Raw genomic sequence first — 22075 nt, forward strand, 5'->3', positions numbered from 1 at the left:
ATTTGGAATGTGGTCCAGTTGGTTTTAAAAGTGCGTATTTGCTTTATGTGTTTTCTTGCCTGAATTTTAGAAGTTCGGCATGCTGGACAAAGCATAGGTTCTGGAGTGAATGGCACCGGGTTTGTGTCCCAGCCTTGCCACTCTCTAGCTGTGTGATCTCAGACAAATTTCTGAGCCTCAATTTCCTCCCCCAGAGAAATGAGACTAATTCCACCTACACCATGAGCAATCAGTGAGGCACGGAGGAGCTCACGTTTGTCAAGAACCTAGCACAGGGCTTCCCTGGTGGCGCAGTGGTTGAGAATCTGCCTGCTAATGCAGGGCACACGGGTTTGGGCCCTGGTCTGGGAGGATCCCACATGCCGCGGAGCGGCTGGGCCCGTGAGCCACAACTGCTGAGCCTGCGCGTCTGGAGCCTGTGCCCCGCAAAGGGAGGGGCCGCGGTGGTGAGAGGCCCGCGCACCGCGATGAAGAGTGGCCCCCACTTGCCGCAACTGGAGAAGGCCCTCACACGAACCGAAGACCCAGCACAGCCAAAAATAAAAAATAAATAAATAAAAATAAAAGTAGCTATAAAATTAAAAAAAAAAAAAAAAAAAAGAACCTAGCACAGCGCCTGAGACAAATTCAGCGCTTGGTGAATGTTTCTTCATCTCCCCCTTTTCTTCCTGGAGCCTATTTTTTTTTTTTTTTAATTGAATGCAAACTAAGACCACTTGACTGTTACTGAAATGAATAGCCCAGTTTGCTTTTTTTTTTTTAAAGAAATTCACGTTCTTTTATTTATTTATTTATGACTGTGTTGAGTCTTCGTTTCTGTGCGAGGGCTTTCTCTAGTTGCGGCAAGTGGGGACCACTCTTCATCGCGGTGCGCGGGCCTCTCACCATCGCGGCCTCTCTTGTTGCGGAGCACAGGCTCCAGATGCGCAGGCTCAGCAATTGTGGCTCACGGGCCCAGTTGCTCCGTGGCATGTGGGATCTTCCCAGACCAGGGCTCGAACCCGTGTCCCCTGCATTGGCAGGCAGATTCTCAACCACTGCGCCACCAGGGAAGCCCCCTGGAGCCTATTTTATGTACAAATGTGTAAAAACTATTGCACAAAACAATGCAATGAGGGAAAAATTATTGTTTATTTATCCCGCCTTTGGTAGGAGCTAGTTTACATTTAAGTGGAAAGGTGATATTCTTCCCTTGATGTGCCTTGGGCAGGTTCCTCAGTGGGTTGAGGTGCAGTGTCACTGCACAGATGGCAAAGGTGGCAGAGGTGTTTCCTAAATGCCTTGTTGAGAAACACGTAGAGGAGAGGGTTGATGCAGCAGTGGGTGGTGGCGATGATTTTCATGATCTGGATACTTCTGTTCAGGTTGTAACTACTCTCACAGCCATGCAGGGAGAAGTGTTCGTTGAAAGCAGACAGGAAAAGTGCAATATTGTAGGGTCCCCACATCAGAAGGAAAACAACCATTATGGTGAAAACAAGCTTGAAAAGGTCACAGTTCCTCACGCCACACTTTAGCGTTTTCCTCATTCGCACGTAGCAAAATACGAAAAAAAACAGGGGCAAAAGAAATCCCAAAATGTTCATCTTTAAGGTCAGAAAATGCTTCCAGAATGTCTCATCAGCTGGTAGGAAGTGAGGTCTGGTAAAGAAGCACTTGTATTTCTGGCTTTCCATCTGAGGTTTGTAAAAAGCAAGTTCAGGCAGAGTGACCAGAATGGCTGTGACCCACGCCAGAGCACTTGTGAAGGTGCTGCCAGCCACCATCCTGCAGGCCGAGAAAAGCCTTCTCATGCGGAAAAACTCCTGGTACCTTTGCACAGTCAGAAGGACATTGAAAAATGCCTCACTGTACAGGCCTATGGAGTAGAGTGCCACGAGAATTTTGCACAGGGGGTCACGAAGAACCCCCTCACGTGAGGCCGTGTAAGCCCAGAACGGCAGGGTGAGCAAGAAACACAAGTTAGAAATTGCCAAGTTGAGGAAATAGATATTTTCCACTTGCTTGAGTCCTTTGTATTTTACCACGATAAGCACAACCAAGATGTTGTCCAGGAGGCCAGCCGTGAACACCGCGGTGTAGAGGTAGGGCACCAGCTGGGCTGAGAGCATCTTGGGCTCGTACGGGGTGCATGGCTCCATGTCGCTGTCACTCAGGTTGTCTTCTATGAGGACATCATAATCGTCCTCTGGTGCGGACGTGTAATTAGCCATCTTCAGGCTGCCCTGTGGAGAAATGAAAGATGATTTTCCCTTCATACAGCTGTGCGGTCCTGGAGGAAACGGCACACAGGACTAGAGCCCAGGCAGCCATACTTGCCCTTTTCTGGTGTCTGATTTTAGCCAGAGCAGGTCTTCAACTCAGAAGACTGAGAATAAACATTTCTTTAACACGCCCCTGTATCCTGAGAGCAGCTGCTATGATTCATCCCTTCATTAAGCACTTAGGTGTTTAGTAGTATGCGAGCTACCACAGGCAGACAAAAGTAAGCATTACCCTTCTTCATATAACTTCATTCTCTTGGTAGAAACAAGACTTGCCTACCTGAAGCCATGTAGGAAAAAACACAATTAAAGAGAACCAAGTACCAGGGTTTAGTTTCACAAAATTGGTGTCAGTCACAATTTCTGTGCATTTAAAAAGTTTACTCACCCCCCGTAACAGCTTCCTGTGACTGGCGGAGAGGTCTGAGTTCTTCTCTTGAAGGATATAAATAAATGTTTGCAAAAGCGAAACCACCCTAAGCATTAACATGGACATAACTGGTTAAATACATCGAAGACTTACCACTGACCGAGTTCCTAGGCGGGGAGGGTATGGCCTCCTGACCTACCATCCGAGTTGCTGTGGGAACCGTCTGGGCCAGTTGAAAGGCTGGCTTCCTTCGGAACAGCTGGCCACTGACCCTGAGGGGCAAGAGAAACCACTGTTTATCCCCCTGGTGGCTGTGTTCCACCAGTCACACATCTCAGGGACTAACCAAAATAAAGCAACTTGAAAGCTCCCCCAGACCCCCAGAGAGTTTCTTAAGCTGCAAAGAGAAACTGGGAAGTTGTTTTCTCCTGCTGCTTCCACCCCCACCCCGTACCCCGCCTTTGATTTCCCCGTGGCCATCCTGCTGGCTGCCCTAGATAAGGGAACTAAGTTACTGCTGCTTCTCAGTGATACTGAGGGAGGGATAGGAAAGTGCTCTGACGTGTAACTCTGAGCAGGTAGTGGCTGGCAGCAGAGGAGAGAAGTGTCACATACGATGACTGCGCGTCCAGGCCCAGGGGTCTGACGCTCCCATGTAGCATTTCATCAGCATTAGCATATGGGGCTTCAAGAACTTGCAGTGAGAACCACTGCTTGGGTTTTCATTGTCCCTTTTGAGAGACGCTGTGTGCTTTGGCTGAGGAATGGGGCCCCAGTAGGGTCCGCTCTGGGGACAGTGGAAGCCACAGAGTGATGTCAGTTGGGAAGGGGGTGGTGCAGAGACGGAGCCTCAGTACCAGTGCCTGGGGGAAATTGATGTGAGAGAACCAAGGAGTTAGGCAGGATGTTAGGAGCTGACCCTCCTCCTAGAAGGAGGGCCCAGCACAGGAAAATTCCATGGTGAGGATGCAGAGGCTCCATCAAGTCACGTGCAGAGAATGTGAGGGGAACAAGTTCAACCCCTCTTTGAGGCTGGGGTGGGGTGAGGTTTAAGGCCAGAGAGAAAGGAAGCTGAGAGTCCAGATTTGGAGTGGTGGGAGGAGGGCGTGGGGAGGAGGAAGGGGATGGGGGCAGTTTGGAAGAAAGATAAACTGAGAAAAAGAACTTGAAATAACTGGAAAATCTGTATGAACTTCTCCTGGATCAATTCTTTGTACCTGTGATGGACCTAATTTGAGGACTAGTCTTGCATGTTGGCTTAGCGTTCATTTCGCTGGTTAAACGACATCTGTTAATGCCAAAGCTATGTTTGAGGTGGTAGTCGGTACAGAATGTGGACCAGCCAAAATAGAAATAGAACTGAGGAAACTATTAAGGGAAAGGAAAAATAAACATTAAAAGGGCCTGGACAAATATGTGATCGAGCATTAAATTTAACTCAGAGAGAAACTCATGATGTTCCTCCGTATGGAGGGTTTGAGAGGGGTTGGTGCTGGTGGGAACCTGGCTGTGAATGTTTCCCAGCAAGGCTTGCCCACCACCCCCGAGTATGGCTTCTGTGAGTGAGTGAGGGCCACCGTGCCCTGCTCCTTCCTCCTGGGGCTCAGCCCCCTGCGGCTGGGCTATCTGTAGCCACGCCAGTACCCCCAGAACTTTGACGGAGTAAGTGATGGTGGCTCGTGGTGCTTTATTGCCTGATACTCACTAGTCAGTCCCAGGCAGGGGGCTGAGGGTCAAGTCAAACTTTGAAACTTGAAAAACCCCATGAACATACACACTGCATTATATGGTAAGTGGAGGAAAATGGCAGCAGGCAGGTGCCTCATCTGTGTTACAGAATCATGTGAAATTTGAAGTTTCCTAAAGAAGGCACTGTTTGGTAAGTTCAGGATCACCCTAACTTCCTGATATTTGTGTGGCCTTCACTTTCTGAATTATTTTATTTCAGCTTGATTCCCAGCATTCTGCTTATCCACACCCAGACCATGGGATTCTTTTTTTTTTTTAATTGAGATATAATTGACAAATAACATTGTGTAAGTTTAAGGTGTACCGTATTGATTTGATACATTTATATTGCAATATGATTGCCATGATAGTGTTAGCTAACAAAATTATCAACTTTTCTGGTGGTGGGAACAATTAAGGTCTATTCTCTTAGCAATTTTAATGTTTATAATACAGTTTTGTTGTCTATAATCACTGTACTGTGTATTAGATCTCTAAGACTGTGGGATTCTTGAAAATTCTAAATTGGTAGGAAGGAATGGTTTAAAGGTCTGAAGTTGAGGCAAGAGGAAAGTTTTATTTACCATTCTAATATCTGGAACTGTAATAGGGTCATCATTATTGGTGAAACTTCACCACATGCTGTGGCTTTGGCATGTAGCTCACAAACCTTACCTTTGAGCGTCTGAGTTCCTCTTTATTACTATAATTAAATCCCAGTTTTTTAAAAAATTAAAGTATAGTTGATTTACAATATTATATTAGTTTCAGGTATATAACATAGTGATTCAGTATTTTTATAGATTACACTCCATTTAAAGTTATTAGAAAATAATGGCTATATTTCCCTTTGCTGTACAATATATCCTTGTTGCTTGTTTATTTTATACATAATAGTTTGTATCTTTTAATCCTTTACCCCTATCTTGCCCTTTCTCCCCTTTCCTCTCCCCACTGGTAACCACTAGTTTGTTCTCTACATCCGTGTGTACCTTTCTATTTTGTTATATTCATTAGTTTGTTTTATTTTTTAGATTCCACATATAAGTGATATAGTATTTGTGATAGGATATAGTATTTGTCTTTCTCTGACTTATTTCACTAAGCATAATACTCTCTAGGTCTATCCATGTTGTTGGAAATTGCAAAATTTTATTCATTTTTATGGCTAATACTCCATTGTATGTGTACACACCACATCTTCTTTATCCATTCATCTGTTTATGGACACTTAGGTTGCTTCCACATCTTAGCTAATGTAAATAATGCTGCTGTGCACATTGGAGGGCATATATCTTTTCATATTAGTGGTTTCATTTTGTTCTGATATATACCCAGGAGTGTAATTGCTGGGCCATATGAAGTTTTATTTTTAGTTTTTTGAGGAACCTCCATACTCTTTTCCACAGTGGTTGTACCAATTTACATTCCCACCAACAGTGTAGGAGGGTTCCCTTTTCTCCACATCCTCACCAACGTTAGTTTTTTGTGGCCTTTTTGATGATAGCCATTCTGACAGGTGTGAGGTGATGATAATTTTATTGTGGTTTTGATTTGCATTTCTCTGATGATTAATGATGTTGAGCAGCTTTTCATGTGCCTGTTGGCCATCTGTACGTCGTCTTTGGAAAAATGTCTATTCAAGTTCAATCCCAGTTTCAGTCTAGGAAACTGTCATGTTATAACTCTCATTCCCCCATACATGTAGATCACGCATTTATTCAATTCATTTATTCAACAAATGTTTGTAAAGTGCCTGGCATGTGCCCAGCACTGTTCCAGGTGCTGGGGACACATCAGTAGGCAAACATCCTGACCTTCATGGGACTTACATTACAGACAAAAAGAAAATAAGTAAGTAGATTGTAGGGTAGTAGGAGAGAAGTTCTGTGGAGAAAAGCAAAGCAGGGAAGGAGGCTAGGAGGGGCCAGGGTGGTTTGGGGGTTCACATTTTACGTAGGATAGTCAGAGAAAGCTGTACTGACAAGATGAGCTGTGACAAGATGAAGCAGCAAATGATTAGGTCCAATAATTTATACTCATTATCTCATTTTTTTCTTGTTACTAAGTTCTTATATTAGGGAGGTTGGAAAACACACTGGGCGATGACTTTATTAATAATTTTACAGGAGATGCAGAAATATTCTTCATGTTACATTGGCCCTCAGTAAAAAAAAAAAGCAAAGGATGCGGTGCACCCATTAGTAATTTATTGCCTTTCAGCTCCTAACCCACCCTTCCTTGCCTTGCTTTGTGATCCTTCAGCTGAACCCTATAAACATTTCTCCTTTGCCAGCTGATGTAGAAGGCTCTGAGAATCACAGGAAGAGGCAGGGGCTTCTCATTCTGGTTCCAGAATTTTGTTATTGTTTGTTTGTTTGTTTTTGCTCCTTGGGATGACCTGACAGTGCTGTGTGGAGACCGAGTGGTGCCCACCCTCCTGTGGGTCTCACTGGTACCCCTGCAGGCAGTTTCCTGCTCACCAGCCCCCAAGGGCCTCACCTCGGCAAACTTCCTGACCATCCAGTGGGTTGCAGTCACCCTCTGTAAGAGGTCTGAATCTCAGCCTTGGGAGGGAGGGCCTCTTCCAGGTGTGTTCCTTCTCGGGTGCTCTGCCTCAGTCTAGAGGCCTCTTCCTACCTCTGCTTCCTACTCCCTTAGACAGTTAATCCCCTTTGACTAGTTAATAATTCTTTGTAGGAAATGCTCTTTGGTCAAATTACTGGTATGATTCCTGTCTTTGACTGGATGCTGATTGATAGATACAACATTAAATTAGTTGAGTGAAGGGATGGGGGGGTGCTAGGATGCTGAATGCTAGCGTGATGACATTTTCAGAGGTCTACCTTGTTATTGAGAAATGGGTATTCAGAACTTTAGAATTAAAATAATTTATCTATCCCTTAAAATGGCTTCATCACATATCAGTGTTTTCAGATTATCTATCTGTCTAACTAATTTTTATTAGCAAATACTACATTACAGAAAATTTGGTAAGTATAGGAAAAAAGTCTATGATAACGATATTCCCAAATAGCAGCTATTATAATTTTTAAATAGCACTACTTTTTTTTTTAACATCTTTATTGAAGTATAATTGCTTTACAATGGTGTGTTAGTTTCTGCTGTGTAACAAAGTGAATCAGCTATACATATACAGACATCCCCATATCTCCTCCCTCTTGCATCTCCCTCTCACCCTCCCCATGTGGTCACAAAGCACTGAGCTGATCTCCCTGAATAACACTACTTCTTAATGCAAAGTGTGTAAAACCTACTCTTAGAAAACAATTTTCCTCTGGATTCGTTGTTTGGTACTGAGCAGTAGATTGAAGGGGCCCATACCTACATGTTATAATTTTAGGGATTCTAAGAATGTCTCATCCTGCCCCCACATTTTCTCCCACATCCTGGCTAAGCCTAAAATGTCACCTTAGTGCTTAGTCCTCTCAATACCTGGGCTACCTGGGAGGGCAGCAAGGGGGAAATGATACTTCCAAAAAACAATTGTATTGATGACCAACCCTGAAATACAGATTTTTTTATGTACTTGCTGGAAGAAAAGTAGTTAACTATATCCTTAAAAACCCTTCTTCAATTCATGTCCGGTTTATTCTGCTTTGTGCTGAAAGGTGTAAAAAAAAAGGGGGGGTGGACTTCACTCAAGTAGGTTTGAAAAATAGGTGGACTGAAAATATAAAGCAAGTTTCTTTACTACAGTGCTTCTCAGAACTCTTCAAGTGCTAATAAGCATTAGGATCCTAGAGAAAGTATGCAGCATTTCCCAGAATTGTTTGATCATGGAATCCCCTTTTAATTCTTATGCAGTTACTTATGGACCAAGGACTCTGCAGGCTGTATTTCGAGAAATGTTGCCTCAGACATATAAATATTGCTGTGTTGTGTGGCGGCCATGGGAATGAGCATAACTGACTGAGGGTCCCAACTTCCTCACTCTGAAATACATCCTTGCATCCATGCTGAGGCCATGCCGGCCACGGGCTGCTCCCAGTCAATGGCCCTATTAGGGGCACTGGGACAGGCCCATTCCTGGGAGATGGACTGGTGCTTCTCCCTAACCTCACTTCCTCCTTCTCTCCTTCCCTTGTGGTCAGACCTGCATTGTGATCTGGCAGCTTTCCCAGCTTCTCCCACCTCCCTTTGCAATCTCTCTCAGAGACGTTTCCTCTAATACATTTCTTTTATGCCACGTCCCATCTTAGCGTCTATATTTTGAAGAACTTGGGCTAACACAGCCTTGGAAGGGAGACATCAGTCTCTAGAGAGTCTTGAGTCCTTTGCTTACTGGAGAATGATACGTTCGGCAGCATCTTAATACTTCTCTCACCTTCTTAACCACCGTCTACCTGTGGTCTGCTGGGGTCAGTCTTTTTGGATCACATAAGGCCACTTGATGTCATCGTGCCCCCGTCCCCACCATCCTCAGTCAGCGCCTCAGGTCAGGCACCTTCTTACATTTCTCATTGCCATTCTCCTTTGTGCCTCCTCTGCCCTCACCTCACCTCACTTCCTAATGTTCCTACCATCTGTTGTCCCTTGAGGATGTTCCTTCTCTCTCTCACCCCCCTCACCCTTGGGGATCAGAAGGTGACGTCCCTGGCCCCAGTGCCACTTGGTGACCGTTACTGCAATAAGATCTAATAGGTACGTATATAAGAGACTACTGTGGTCTCCAGCCACTACCCTCTATTCCACCTCATCGTTACCACTGTCTGCCTGATTGCCCCCTTCTTTTATTAAGACTAGTGTACATGGATAAGGAGCTTCTCTTCACCCCAGTTTTCTCCATCATCCTGGTGACTTAATTGCCCATGTTGACCCCCATGCAGGGCCCAGGGCTTTCAGCTCATTTACTCAGCCTCATTGGCCTTCAGTTTCACTCCACTATCGTCCACACTCATGGTCAGATTTCAGGTTTGTTAAATTGATCCACCACTGGACTTTCACAATAAAATCGCTCACTCTTATGATCACAACGTCTACTCCTTTGGTCTCTCTCAGTCCATTCGCTCCTTCTGTAACAGTCGTTCTTCTTCATCAAGCCCTCCAGCCTCTGCCTCTCAGCCCCTCAGCCCCTCAGCCCCTCGTGTGGTTGCATCCCCCTAGTCTAGCTGAGATCTAATAGTCTATCACATAGTCATTCTCTGGTCAGTACCCTGAGTTCCCTTGACCACCAGCCTTAGATCAATCCATCAATCTACTACTCCCTGCCATTCTTTCTTTGAGAATGTATTTCTGAGAATAGCTGGTTAAAACCACTTAGCCATGAAGACAAGATCCATCATTCATTTATGGTCTCCCATCTCAACTGGCTTCCAGAGATTTTTCTAGTTTCCCTCGTAACTCTTCTGAATATCCCAAATTGTCACTTTCTCTCATTTTCCATTGGCTACTTTGAGCAATTTAAAACTCTTCCTGTCTCTTCAAATGCCCACTCCCATCACCTACATTTATGCTCAGGAGATGAGCTCACCTTCTACGTTTTTCAAACTCTCTCACCTCCCTGGTCCCCAGCTTCAAATTCTCCATTCTTCCTCTTCCACGGACAGAGTTACTCCTCTTATATTGAAGGCTGGCGTCTCCTCCTGCACTCTGGATCTCATTCTATCTAACCTCCATTAGTTGTTTCCATGTTTTGCTTTAGCTACAGCCTCTCTTTCTCTATTGGATTCTCCAGAATTTTAAAATGCTCAGGTATCTCCCTTAAATAAAGACTGTAAATCCACCCTTAACCTCACACATTGCTCTAACTACTTACTCTCCCACTTCCCAGGCAGCCTTCATTAGTTGTCCAGCTGCTTCACGTTGTTTACTCCCTACTGAGTCCCCTCCGGCCTGGCTTCTGTCCCCACCGTTCCCCTGAGATTGGTCTCCCAGGGTCACCAACAACATCGTGTGGTGAAATGTAATCAGTTGCTTTGCTGAGTTGGGGCAAATGCCCCATAAACGAGGTGTCCGGTATCTCCCTGCCGCCCAACTGTAAACACCAACCCCACCAACAAAATTCTGAAGTCAGCATACAAACACAGCTACATCTAGGGCTGCCCAAGTTGAAGCAGTGCTTACCCCTGTAGAATCTCAAAAACATCAGTGTGGGGCTTTCTAGTAAAGATGGCAGAGTGAAGTAGGGTCAAGGACTCTTCCTCCTCCACTGCCTCGTAAAATGACTGAAAAATGGTTTGAACAAAAATTCTAAGAATTTGCCAGTAGCGACTGAACAAGAAATAGGGTACAGTCTTGTACTACAACTTTGAAATGTGGTACATTTGAGCTGTACCTAAACCTAATCCTACTACAGATATGGTACTGAAGAAAGAAGGGAAATCGTTAAGTCCTGAGAATTATTTCAGTACTCTTCAATTAGGAGACAAGGGGACTCAGAGGGTGAGTATGTATCCCTAGGAAAAGAGAGGGGAAACACCTACTGAGTAAAAGCTCCCATATTCCAGAAGGGTTTCTAGGATTTTTCATACTCTAAGACAGTGTGCTGAGTTAGGGCAATAAGACAGATTCTGTTAGAGTGGAGCATACCTTTGTATACACTGAGTGGGTTCTGGTAATAATAGTTTGTTCCTTTTTTAGGATTTTGATTCCTTATAAAAATACTTTTAATCAAATCATGATTTAATCAGCTCTGTCAGAGTTCTAATCCTATAGTTGTTAGGCCTGCCAGCTGTCACTCATGGTGGTCCATTTCCTTGTGTGTTTTGTAGTCTCAATGTGAGTTCATCTTTATTGGGGATTATTTTCTCTGCAGCAGCTTTTTCATATGACCTGAAGTGGGAACACTCCCTTCCGGAGGAGTTTTGCATTTGTTTCAGCCAGGAGCACTAAGATATCAATGGCCTGAGATGAGGTTTCCTAGCCTGTTTTGGGGTCTCCAATTTTGAGGGTATCGTAAAATTGAACCTCAGATTTTCATGAGGTGCAGGTTTTGGATTCTCAGAGATTTTCCCCCTACCACGTAGAGCCTAGGCAAAACCAGATAAGCTTACTTATTGTCATCTGCCTCTGGGCAAATTTCTTCTGGTCCACCTTTTCCCAAGCGCTAGCTTTATGTCAGGACTTCTCAGTTCCAGATCCCCATCTCACGTAGCCTAAGGCCTTATTGTCTGCCCACAGGTTGCAGTTACACTTAGTGGCCTTTTTATGTGTGCGGCCTTTGATTTGTCTACATGAAGACAGTGATCAGAATGATAAATATCCACTGAGTAGTGTTTCAATGCATATTTGTTGAAAAACATCATTCATTTATTCATTTCCCATGTATTTAGTGTCTACTGTCTCATAAATCTTCCTTTTGCTCTTCGGTGTCTACTCTCTACTTTCCTCCACCTTGATTTATGTCCAGGGAGCCTTATACTTGTAATCGCAGACTCTTCTGTCCTCTGAGTTGCAGTTGCGTTTGGCCAATGGGGAGTTTTAGGCAGGAGATTGGAAAGTGAGGTCAAGGGATTTAGCTCCCTGGATCCTTGCTGGTGGGTCTCAGGGGTCACCTTCCCGGTGGGGCTGATGTGTCTCTTGACCTATGAGCAGCTTTTGTCAGACAGCAGCCCCTGCCCCCTCCCTTGCCCTGTGCTCCTTGTTCCTAGCAGCAGGAATGGCGGCCTGCTCTCACTAGCATCGGGTACTGCACTATGTCCTGTGGTTTCCCCATGCCCTGTCTAAATCTTTGTAAAGAGTCCTTTTACCAAACTTTCCTCAGTTGCCCTACTTGCGTGTGCCATTTGTTTGCTGCCAGGACCCTGCAGGACACATCTCCCAAGTGCCAGGAACTTTGCCAGGTCCCTGGAGAAAATGGCGAGCAAAGTAGACCCCTTTTCTGCCCTCGTGGCATTGACTTTCCGGAGGGAGATGGTCAGGTGCATGCCTGGTTATAATTCAGGGAGTTGTGTGCTGTACTGGGAGAGAACACAGGAGCTGTGGGAACTGTCAGCAGGGGCACCTGGCCCAGCCAGAGGGATCAGGCAGGGTTTCCCGGGGTGGGAGTCTTCTAAGCCCGAAGTCTGAATGGGAGTTAGCCAGATGAGGCGTGCATAGGCCTCTTCCCCTCTCCTCCCTTTTCCTCCTAGTGTCTTTTTTTTCAGGTCCTTGAGGGACCATCTACTTGGATGTCAAGAGATGGAGCAAGGGAAGGGAAAGTAACACAATTCAGGGTAGAGACATTTTATTACTTACTGGCATCTGTGATTGAGTTTCTGTGGAAGAGAAAGTTGAAACCAAGAATCAGACTACCTTAGATTGCGTTCCTGGTAATCCAGAGCTCTCAGGGGGGAGGTCCTGTTGGGGCGGCTTCCAGGAGACACGCGTGTAAGGGAGTGAGCGAGGCAGGACCGGGCAGAGGGAGGGGCCACCACGATGTGAGTACAGCACACACCTCAGCACAGTGTGCGGTCTCAGCCCATCCTGTGTGGAACTCTGAGGTGGTCCTTGAGCGCCATCCCACAGTGAGAGAAGGGCCCTGGCCTCTGCAGTCCCACATCAGCCAGTCATCGGCCTCATCGGCCTCAACCACCCCATGGGCAGGCAGGTCCTGGTGGCTGAGGGTGGTTCCCAGTGAGGGGGGCAGCAGCCCTATCCCCAGGACTGAAGTGGGCATCTGGGCAGAGCACTGCACAGGCTGAGGGTTCTGGTTTCCTGTACATTTCATTTACCCTGAATGACAAGAAATGGAAACTGAAATTTTCAACACCACCATGTCGTAAGACCGTGAAACCCATGTGTACGGTGTACGGAGGAGGAGTCATGTGCACAGCAAGGCCGCACTGCCCACTCACTCCACTTGACCGTTCCCTTGGCTACTCACCGTTGTCATCAGGGTGTGGACAGAAGAGTGCAAGAGGAAGTGGCTCGTCCCTCCTGCCCCCCCCCCCAACATTCCCTTCTCCTCCTCTCCTTCCCCACCTCACTGGCCACACTCCAGCTCGTAGGGTCGGTTGTGTTGGACAGTCACTGATTGGATACTAACCGTATCTTAATTAGATAAGAATTTTTTTCTTATAAACAGTGGTAAAAGATAATTAAGTAGCATCTCACTTTAAAAATAGTTCCTTTAACAGAATTAAATCATGGCAGATTTTAATTGCAGGACGGGGTTTGCCTTGGTCCTCAGCCTGGCTGCTTGCTCTGGGCCCCTCCAAGGGCCAAGGCCCACGTGAGCCTCACGTTTTGGAGACTGCAGGCTGTGCTCCCTCCTGCCGAGTGCTCCCCCTGGCTGGTCCTTGAGTCTCCTCAGAGGCTCTGCAGCCGTCTCCTTCCAGGCCCTGGGGCCTCCGAGGACTCTGTTTGAGGTCGCTCCTGTCTCTGCCTCAGAGTCCATGGTCCCGTCCCTTCCTGTCCCGTAGGATTCAGCCACACTCTTTGGAAAGATCACTGGAAAGGGCACTTCCCTCTACCAGTAAACCAGGACCTTCAGACCACAAAGGCCAGTCCTGTCCCCTCAGGAGAGCCCAAAACTTGGGGACAAATATCATGTTTTTCTGGGGGAAGGAGGAAATATGATTCTATGGTCCTTTGCCATGAGTTGGTCCAGGAAGAGACAAGGCAGGAGCTACTAAGTTATTGTGCCTTTCTGATTGCATCACAGGGTCAGGAGGTGTTTTTTCCGTTCTTATCTTGCTTGGCAGCATTAGACATCACTGACATTTCCTGTTCCTCCCAGAGCTCTTTCCTCCGCAGTTGGCTTTGCCCTGCCCACTTTCTCCTTCTCCTCCTCTCGGGCTCCTTTGCTGCCTGTGTTCCTCTGGGTTCTGTCTAGAGCCACTTGTCCACCCCCCACCGTGTTCACTTCCTATGACCCCAAATGTGGATCTCCACCCGTTTGCTCTGCTGGGTTCAAGGCCAGCACATCCAGCGTCTCTCGACACTGCCACCTGAATGTCCTCCAGGATTTCTCACTCAACCTGTCCTAAAAATTGAACCCATCATCCCACATCCTGGAGCCAGTGCTCTCCATCCCTTTGGGCTGGGGCCCAAGCCTTGACCTCCGCCACTCACTTACTCCCTAAATCCAAGTCTTAATGAGTGGTTCTCCCTCATAGCTTTCAAATACATTAATTTCTCTCCACACAGAGCTCTTTACCTTGGTAGAGGCCCCGTTGTGTCCCAGAAAGAGCACTGCCAAAACCTCCGCCTAGGGTCCCTGCCTCCCTTCTGGTCTTCTTCCAGCACATCTGCCACTCGCCAGGGCCATTCAGGGTCCAAAGTATGCATTTACTCCCTGGCTTCAAAGCCCCCTCCTCCCCCACTGGTCTACACTCCTTTATCAGGGTGTGCGAGGCCCGTACTCATTTGTCCTCTACTCACCAGCCTCCAGTCCCAATTTTTTCCACTCCCTTCTCACTTTCCCCTGTCATGAAACCACTCACCATCTGTTCCCTGAAGCCACCTCTTCTCTGTGCCTCTGTGTTTTCTCATACACTGTTTGCATTGACATTCTTCCATTCATCCCACATATATACACTTTTCCTTGTAATTTCTCCTCATATAATCGCCCCCTCCTCCCCAGCCCCATATGCACACAAACTGGATCACTGAGAAAGATAATCTGGAACTGCTGTGTTCTAAGGTCACCTGGCCAAGGGGGCTTGGGGAGGACAGGGAACACACACTCACTAGGTCTGCACATGCTGTAGGGAAGCTGAGAGCATCTTTGGTGGGACCACTGTGGGCTTGTCCTGCCTCATCAGGTGTGGAAAGGCTGTGGAAGTGGTGGAGTGACAGGAATGGGTGCCTGAGTCTCCTGTGGCCATGCAGAGTGTCCAGAATGTTCCGTGAGTCTGGAGTCAGCTGCAGCAGTCTGTGCGGGGCCTGATCCAGGGTCCTCCTTGCTGAGGCTGGAGGAGGGTTCTCAGCGTGGCACTGCTGACAGCTGGGGTGGATACAGTTTTGTTGTGGGGGATTGTAGGATGCTGAGCAGCACCCTTAGTCTCTTCCCGAGCTGTAACAACCAGAATGTCTCCAGACGTGGCTGGATGGCCCCTGGAGGAAAGTCATCCCCTGGTTGAGATCCACTGCACTAGAAGAATCAACCATGGGAGTCAGGGGAAAGGGGAAAAATTTTTGGCAACGGAGCACCGGCAGAAAATGAATTGTATGCATCCTGAATTTAGCTGAAAAATCATGGAGTTGGATTGAACATGCTAGGAAGGATGGAATGGAACTTTGTGTTCTGAAACAAGTGCAGCTCAGAATGAGGAAGAGTATGTCTGGTTATAAAACAGTTTCATTCATGCTTCTGAGCATGGGGCCTGATTTAACCCTGAGTTGTCAGAAGGCCCTCCTTGATTTTCAGGCTTTCGCTGAGCCATCATCACTGCCAGGAGGCCAACTCTGACAGCCCAGCACTGGGCTGGGAAGCCCTCCTCGGTGCTGGAGCATGCCTCACTCTACGCTGTACAATTGTCTGTTTATTTCTCTGGCTCCTGTCTCTAGACTCTTACATCATTCTGTGAACACAGGAACTTGCGCCCCATTGTGACCCTAGCACCAGCACACTAGCTTCTCTATAAGTATTTTTGGGTATATAAATGATTAACTTAAAATGCAAATCTCCCGAATTAGTGACACTTTTCCACTGTAATCTGTTATTTACCCTGTGCTGGGTGAAAAATGGGAGAGGAGGTTTTGATAGAGGAGGAAAACTATGCGGTGGGGGACAGCACTTTAAGAGGGGCAGAAGGGTTCACTTTCCAAAAGTGATATTATTTTGTAATTAATATAGATCCCTTAAAAAAGCAGTTTCCAGAAGGACAGAGAAACACTTTGGGGTCTTCCCTGGTGGTCCAGTGGGTAAGGCTCCACACTCCTAATGCAGGGGGCCCGGGTTCGGTCCCTGGTTGGGGAACTAGATCCCGCATGCATGCTGCAACTAAGAGTTCACATGCTGCAACCAAGGAGTCTGTGTGCTGCAACTAAGAGTCTGCGTGCCACAACTAAGAGCCTGCATGCCGCAACGGAGAGCCTGCGTGCCGCAACTAAGACCCGGCACAGCCAAAATAGATAGATAGATAGATAGATAGATAGATAGATAGAAACACTTAGTAGCGAAATGCCTGATGTCTTGGTCACCTTGGGTTGGCTGTAACCAGTCACTGTAGATGGGGTGGCTTAAACAACAGGCATTTATTTCTCACACTGGGAAGTCTGGGAAGTCCAAGATCAAGGTGCCAGCTGGTCTGGTGTCTGGTGAAAGCCTGGTGAAAGCCTCCAGATGTCCATCTTCTCCTTGTATCCTCACGGAGAAGAGCAGAGAAAGAGCAAGCTCTCCTGTCTCTCATGTCTCTCCTGTCTCTTTTATAAGGGCACTAATGCCAATCATGAGGGCTCCACCCTCATGACCTAATTACCTCCCAAAGGCCTCACCTCAAAATACATTGGAGTTAGGATTTCACATTGGGGTTACATTGGGGTTAGGATTTCAACAAATGAATGGGAGGGGGGTGGTGGTGGTTACAGACGTTCAGTTCACAACAGCTGGTGAACAAATATCTGTGCATCTGTGGATGAAACCTTCCACTCAACTGGAAAAAGAAGGGAGCCGCTGGAAAGTGTGGTGTGGAGAAGTGCTTCTGCTGCACGTGTGGGAGAAGCAGGGACTTCTACGTCTGTATTGTCTGTATTCCTGAAGGCGCCCTATGTGCAACAGAAGAGAGCCACTCAGGCGTACCCAGCAATGAAGGGAAGTGCTGGCAGATTCTTGGGGTTGATCACAGGAGAGGAGGAATCGCCAAGCATCTGGCCTTGGGAAAGATGTGACCTGGGGCAGTTCTGTGTTGGGGCAGCCTCCCCCCGCACCCCCCACCGGGCAGTTATTGGTACTCTCTCCAGGTCACTGCTTGCTGCTCTGGGGCCCAGTCATGGTCATCATCTCTGGGAGCAGGATCTGACTGGCTCACCTGGGTATCATACACCCAGACTTCAGTGTAGGCAGGTGGCTTCTCTAATTTGTGTCCACTGCAGTGCCCTTGAAAGACCACCAGAGGCTGGCAGGGGGGCTCTCTAACTGATATGATTGCCCCGAGCCCAGTGCTCAACACTGACATCACAGTAATGGTGACAGTGCACCCCCTGTGTGGAGCGAGGGAAGGGCTCACCCCATCCATGAGGTGTCTCCCCAGGGAATCACACCTGCAGCTCAAGAGGCCTCCAGATGTAACAACCAATTTGAAGAAAATACAGGGCACAGAGAAACGTGTTAAACGGCACCCCAGTGTGCAGTCATTTAACTGAAAGTACAGAAGTAGAGCCAGACATTGAAGGACATTTAAAATATTAGAGAGATGGCACTTTAAGTTAGTAGGAAAATTATTTAACAAATCGTCTTGGGATGATTGTGTGCCCCCTGGCGGGGGGGAAGTGTCTTAGATCACTCCATACTCCAAGATAAATCCCAGAGAGAGCAGTAAAAATTATAAAAAAAAAAATGAAACCAAGAAAACACGGAGTCTTTTGCAATCTCAGAGTGGGAAAGGCTTTTCTGAACATGCCACAAAACCCAGAATCCAAAGAAAAAGTAAGTTCACTTGCATACAAATAAAATCTTTCTGAATGGCAAACAACAACAATAGCTAAAATTCTCTGAGTGGCTGTCATGGGACAGTTAATACATGTCACATATTGCCATATGCCAGTTAATATATTTATTTACTCCTTAGAACAATCTATGGGGTTGGTATTATCCCTATTTCACAGATGGAGAAAGTGAGGCACAGAGAGCTTAAGTAAGTTGCCCAAGATCATAAAGTGAAAAGAACCAAGGTGTAGTATATTGTACTAGCATTTGTGTAAAAGTAGGAGATAAGGATGCAGAATTTGCTTATATATGCAGGAAATATCTCCTGAATGATAAGAATCTGGTAACTTCATTGCCTCTAGGATAGGAAACTGGGGAACTGGAGATAGGAATGGGAAGGAGACTTTTAAATTATTCCCTTTGGCACCTGCAAACTAGAGCAAGAGGAGAGACAGGGAAGTTACAAAACCAGATCCAAGAATTCAGAGAGCCTGGGGCCTTGTCTGCAGGTGCAGACATGTCCCCACCCCTCCACGACCTGCGCTCAGGACAGTGATGCTGGACAGTAAGGAATAAGTACATTCTGTTCAGTGTAATCTACTTAAGGAGGCGTAGATACAAGCAGAAGGTGGTAGACAGGCTCTCCTTATAAAATGGCCATGATAAAAACACTGGCACTAAAAGCAGAGAGCTTTAGATGTCTGGAAATAACTCTGCTTCCATGGAAACCTCCTTCCCTGGGGCCCATGTGATCCTTGGCTTTTCTCACCCTACCGCCTCTGGTTTGTGACGCCTGCTCCTTCCCTGAGTCTCTCCTTTTGTCCTACAGACAGAAGACTTTTTCTGAAAAGCATAGCTGATGGGGTGTAATGGTGTCAGGGGTTTCCTGTGGCCAGCAGAAAGGAATCCACACCTGAGAGCTGGACACAGACATTTCACACAGTAGGCACTCAGTAAATGTTGAATTAATGAGTAATTGGGGAATGTGGAATCATAAATAGCTAATGCACTTGGGTAGTATGTTGGGGAGACTCCCGGCTCCCCATCACCTTGTGTTTTGCTTCTGCTCAAAGGCAGGGCAGAGGGTTTGCCCAGGGGAAGCCTGGCGGGGACACTTCCTGGTCCTGCCCTCTCTGTACTGGCCACCACTCCTGACCTTCCTTGGGAGGAGTGCCCACTCCCCCCACACTCACATAGTCTGTCTGTCTATCCATCTACCTATCTCATTGGCTGTGCCACTTGAGGCCCCTGGCCTGTGCCTTGCTCTCGGTCACCTCTGCACACTTGTTCCCTCTCCCATGACCTACCTAAGGAGCTTCTCAGCAGCCCTTGCTCAAGTACACATTGCCTCCTGCAGGCTCCCTTCCCCGGGCCCCTGTACTCGGGTTGGGAGAGCTCACTCTCCTCCCTGTACCTCGTTCACAGCACGCTCTTCAAACACCAGGTCACTTTGTTTATTTGCCTGCCTTTCTCTCTTAACAGCGAATCTCGTGAGGACAGACTCCCTTTCGTGGAATGGTTGCTGTCTCGCATGTAGCAGGCCCTCCACAGATGTTTGTTGAATGAATGAATGAATGAATGTTGAGCTGCAGACGGTTAATGCACAGCCGATGGTACTAGAGAGACCTCCCTCACTTCCCATTTCCCCAGGTTTCTGCTTCTGCTCCTGCTCCACGGAGGGCAGAGCCTCTGCCCAAGTCCCCTCTCCCTCTCAGGGGAGGGCTGACGGGGACACTTGCCATCACTCTCCCACCCCTGACTGTCCCAGCTTCCATGGGAGGAGAGTGGGCCAAGGGTCTCTTGATTGCTCCCCTTTCCCCGGGCTCACCTGGGGGTGAGGTCCCAGATCTAGATGGAGGACAGTGGTGAGAAACCCCATTGCCTTCCTGCCTAAGCCACATCTGCCCATGTTACTTTGCCAGAGCTCATTGTATATTCAGTACTTACCTAGTTCTTGATTCTCCTTGTGTGTAAGCTTCTGTCAGAATCCCAGAGGCAGGGGAGGGGAGTTGGCCTGCCACCCACACCTCCATCTCCCATTTTGCTTTGAGCTACAGGGTCTGCATCCAGCCAGAATTACATTATCAGGTTAATTACCCTTGAAAGGCTTTTCAAAGGAGACCCATAAGGTCGAATGGATTGAACACAATGCCATAAAGTTGGGGGGCCCTTTCCATCTATTACTGTAAATCCATGGTGTTTGATTTCACACCCAAAGAGCCCTCTCAGGTCTGCAGTGCTTCTTTTCCACTACAGAAAGTGAGCTGGATCACCCAACATGCTGAAGAGCATTCTGTGTGGGGTGGGAGGGGCCCTAGTTTAAAGAGCAAACAGCCATTATTAGGAAAGCAGCCGACAGTTACAAGAGGGTCTTTCTGTGCGCCAGGTACTGCTCTAAGCGATTAATGTGCAATTTCTGTTTAATCCTCTGAACCAATCTGTGAGGTAGGTGTTATTATTAGCCACATATTACAGATGAGGAAACAGGCTTAGAAACATTTAGTAATGTGCCTAGGAATTTAAACATAGGAATCCCTGATGCCAGTTCAAGTGTTACTGATATTTACGAGTATCTGTTGTATGCCAGACTTGGACTGTCCATTGATATAGCCATTGGCCATATTAAAATTAAATTAATTAAAATAAAATAAAAAACCTAGTTCCACAGTCACATTAGCCACCTTTTGCACTAGTCTGGTGGCAGCTGTATTGGACAATGCAGATACAGAGCATTTCCATCATTACAGAAAATCCTACTTGGACAGTGCTGGTCTAGACACTATATCCCAGTATAATTCACTGGTGGATATTAACAGTACCCCAAATTACAGGAAAGGAATCTGAGATCCAGAGTCTTTAAGTCACTTCCACAAGCTCCCACAGTCTCAAGGCTGGAGCTCAAGTCAGTCTGATTTTTTTTTTTTTCCTTAAATATTTATTTATTTATTTATTTGGTTGCATTGGGTCTTAGTTGCAGCAGGCAGGGTCCTTAGTTGTGGCTCGCCGGCTTCCTAGTTGCGTCATGTGGGCTCCTTAGTTGCGGCAGGGGGGCTCCTTACTTGTGGCATGCGAACTCTTAGTTGCAGCATGCATGTGGGATCTAGTTCCTGGACCATGGATCAAACCCGGGCCCCCTGCATTGGGAACGTGGAGTCTTAACCATTGCACCACCAGGGAAGTCCCAGTCTGATTTTTAAATACCTGCTCTTTTGTCTACCAGGGTCTACTTTGTACCCTGCATGAAGGAGTGAGTTAACCAATCAACAGAGCCCTGATTTGATTATATGTTAGAAAAAGTCATAATTTTCTTAAAAGGAATTTTTGAAGAATATTAGGTAAGTGGCAGGAAACACAGGTAGAGGAATTTTAGACTAAATAGGAACAATTGCTGTTTTAAAACTGTTGATTTCTCTTCAGAATTATTGCCTCACCCAGGGTTGACAGGGACTCCCAGAGTTATCTGGTTCTTCGGGTATAATGCTTTTTACTGGTCATGGTTAAAGGTGGGGCTCACTGGAGGGAGGAGGAAATGGGGGGAGAATTCTTTTGCCAACAGAAGCAAAATCTATATTCACTTGTAAACCATCTCAGACAGACCTTTTGTACATGATGGACTTGCTCTCTGTTGAAAATGAAGCCGTCAAGCTCAGCATGGGCACCAGACATCCCACTTTTATTTACTTTTCATTTGGAATGGATGGGTCAAAACATAATCCAAAACCAGAAATGAAAGCGAAATATTTGGAGCCTCAAATACAGATATTTTATATTGCCAATTAAGTCTAGATTTACACTCTTTTAAAACCAGCTTGGGGGAAGACAGAGTCAATGCACTGTTACGAGAATTGAGGATCTGAATCCAGAGTCGACCGGGCCCACGTGCCACCCGCTTCCAGGCCGGGCAGCATCCTCCTCAGACATCAGCCGTCTCTTGAACCTGCTTTCGGTTCGACGGGCTGTAAGCAAGTGGTTTTCAAACTTGGTGACACCTAGAATCACCCGGGGAATTTCTGAAAGTCAAAACCACAGGCCGCATCGCAGACTGATCAAATCAGAATCCCAGAGATTGGCCAGATCTGTAGGGATTGGCCCTGGGCAGCTGGGACCTTCCCTGCAGGCGTCAGTGTGGCCTCCCCTGATGCTCCTCTTGTTCTTCATAAATAACAAGAATGAGTTGTG

General features: G+C 46.8%; 1 protein-coding gene across 5 annotated transcripts; it reads right to left on the reverse strand.

The window, feature by feature from the left end:
* Positions 1-277: 277 nt before the first annotated feature.
* CCRL2 (C-C motif chemokine receptor like 2) lies at positions 278-5563 on the reverse strand. 5 transcript variants are annotated; one of them, XM_082347403.1, is made up of 3 exons: positions 2795-5563; positions 1066-2225; positions 278-675 (listed from the first exon to the last, which is right to left on the reverse strand). In XM_082347403.1, the coding sequence occupies exons 1-2, from the start codon at positions 2834-2836 to the stop codon at positions 1167-1169; spliced, it is 1101 nt and encodes a 366-aa protein (XP_082203529.1). In that variant the 5' UTR covers positions 2837-5563; the 3' UTR covers positions 278-675; positions 1066-1166. The 5 variants fall into 5 exon arrangements, with proteins under 5 accessions (XP_082203529.1, XP_082203528.1, XP_082203531.1 ...); XM_082347402.1 differs by having other exon boundaries at positions 2653-2879; XM_082347405.1 differs by having other exon boundaries at positions 2788-2872.
* Positions 5564-22075: the final 16512 nt, after the last annotated feature.

Source organism: Balaenoptera borealis (assembly GCF_965194805.1).
Source record: "Balaenoptera borealis genome assembly, chromosome: 12".
NCBI classification, from domain to species: domain Eukaryota; kingdom Metazoa; phylum Chordata; class Mammalia; order Artiodactyla; family Balaenopteridae; genus Balaenoptera; species Balaenoptera borealis.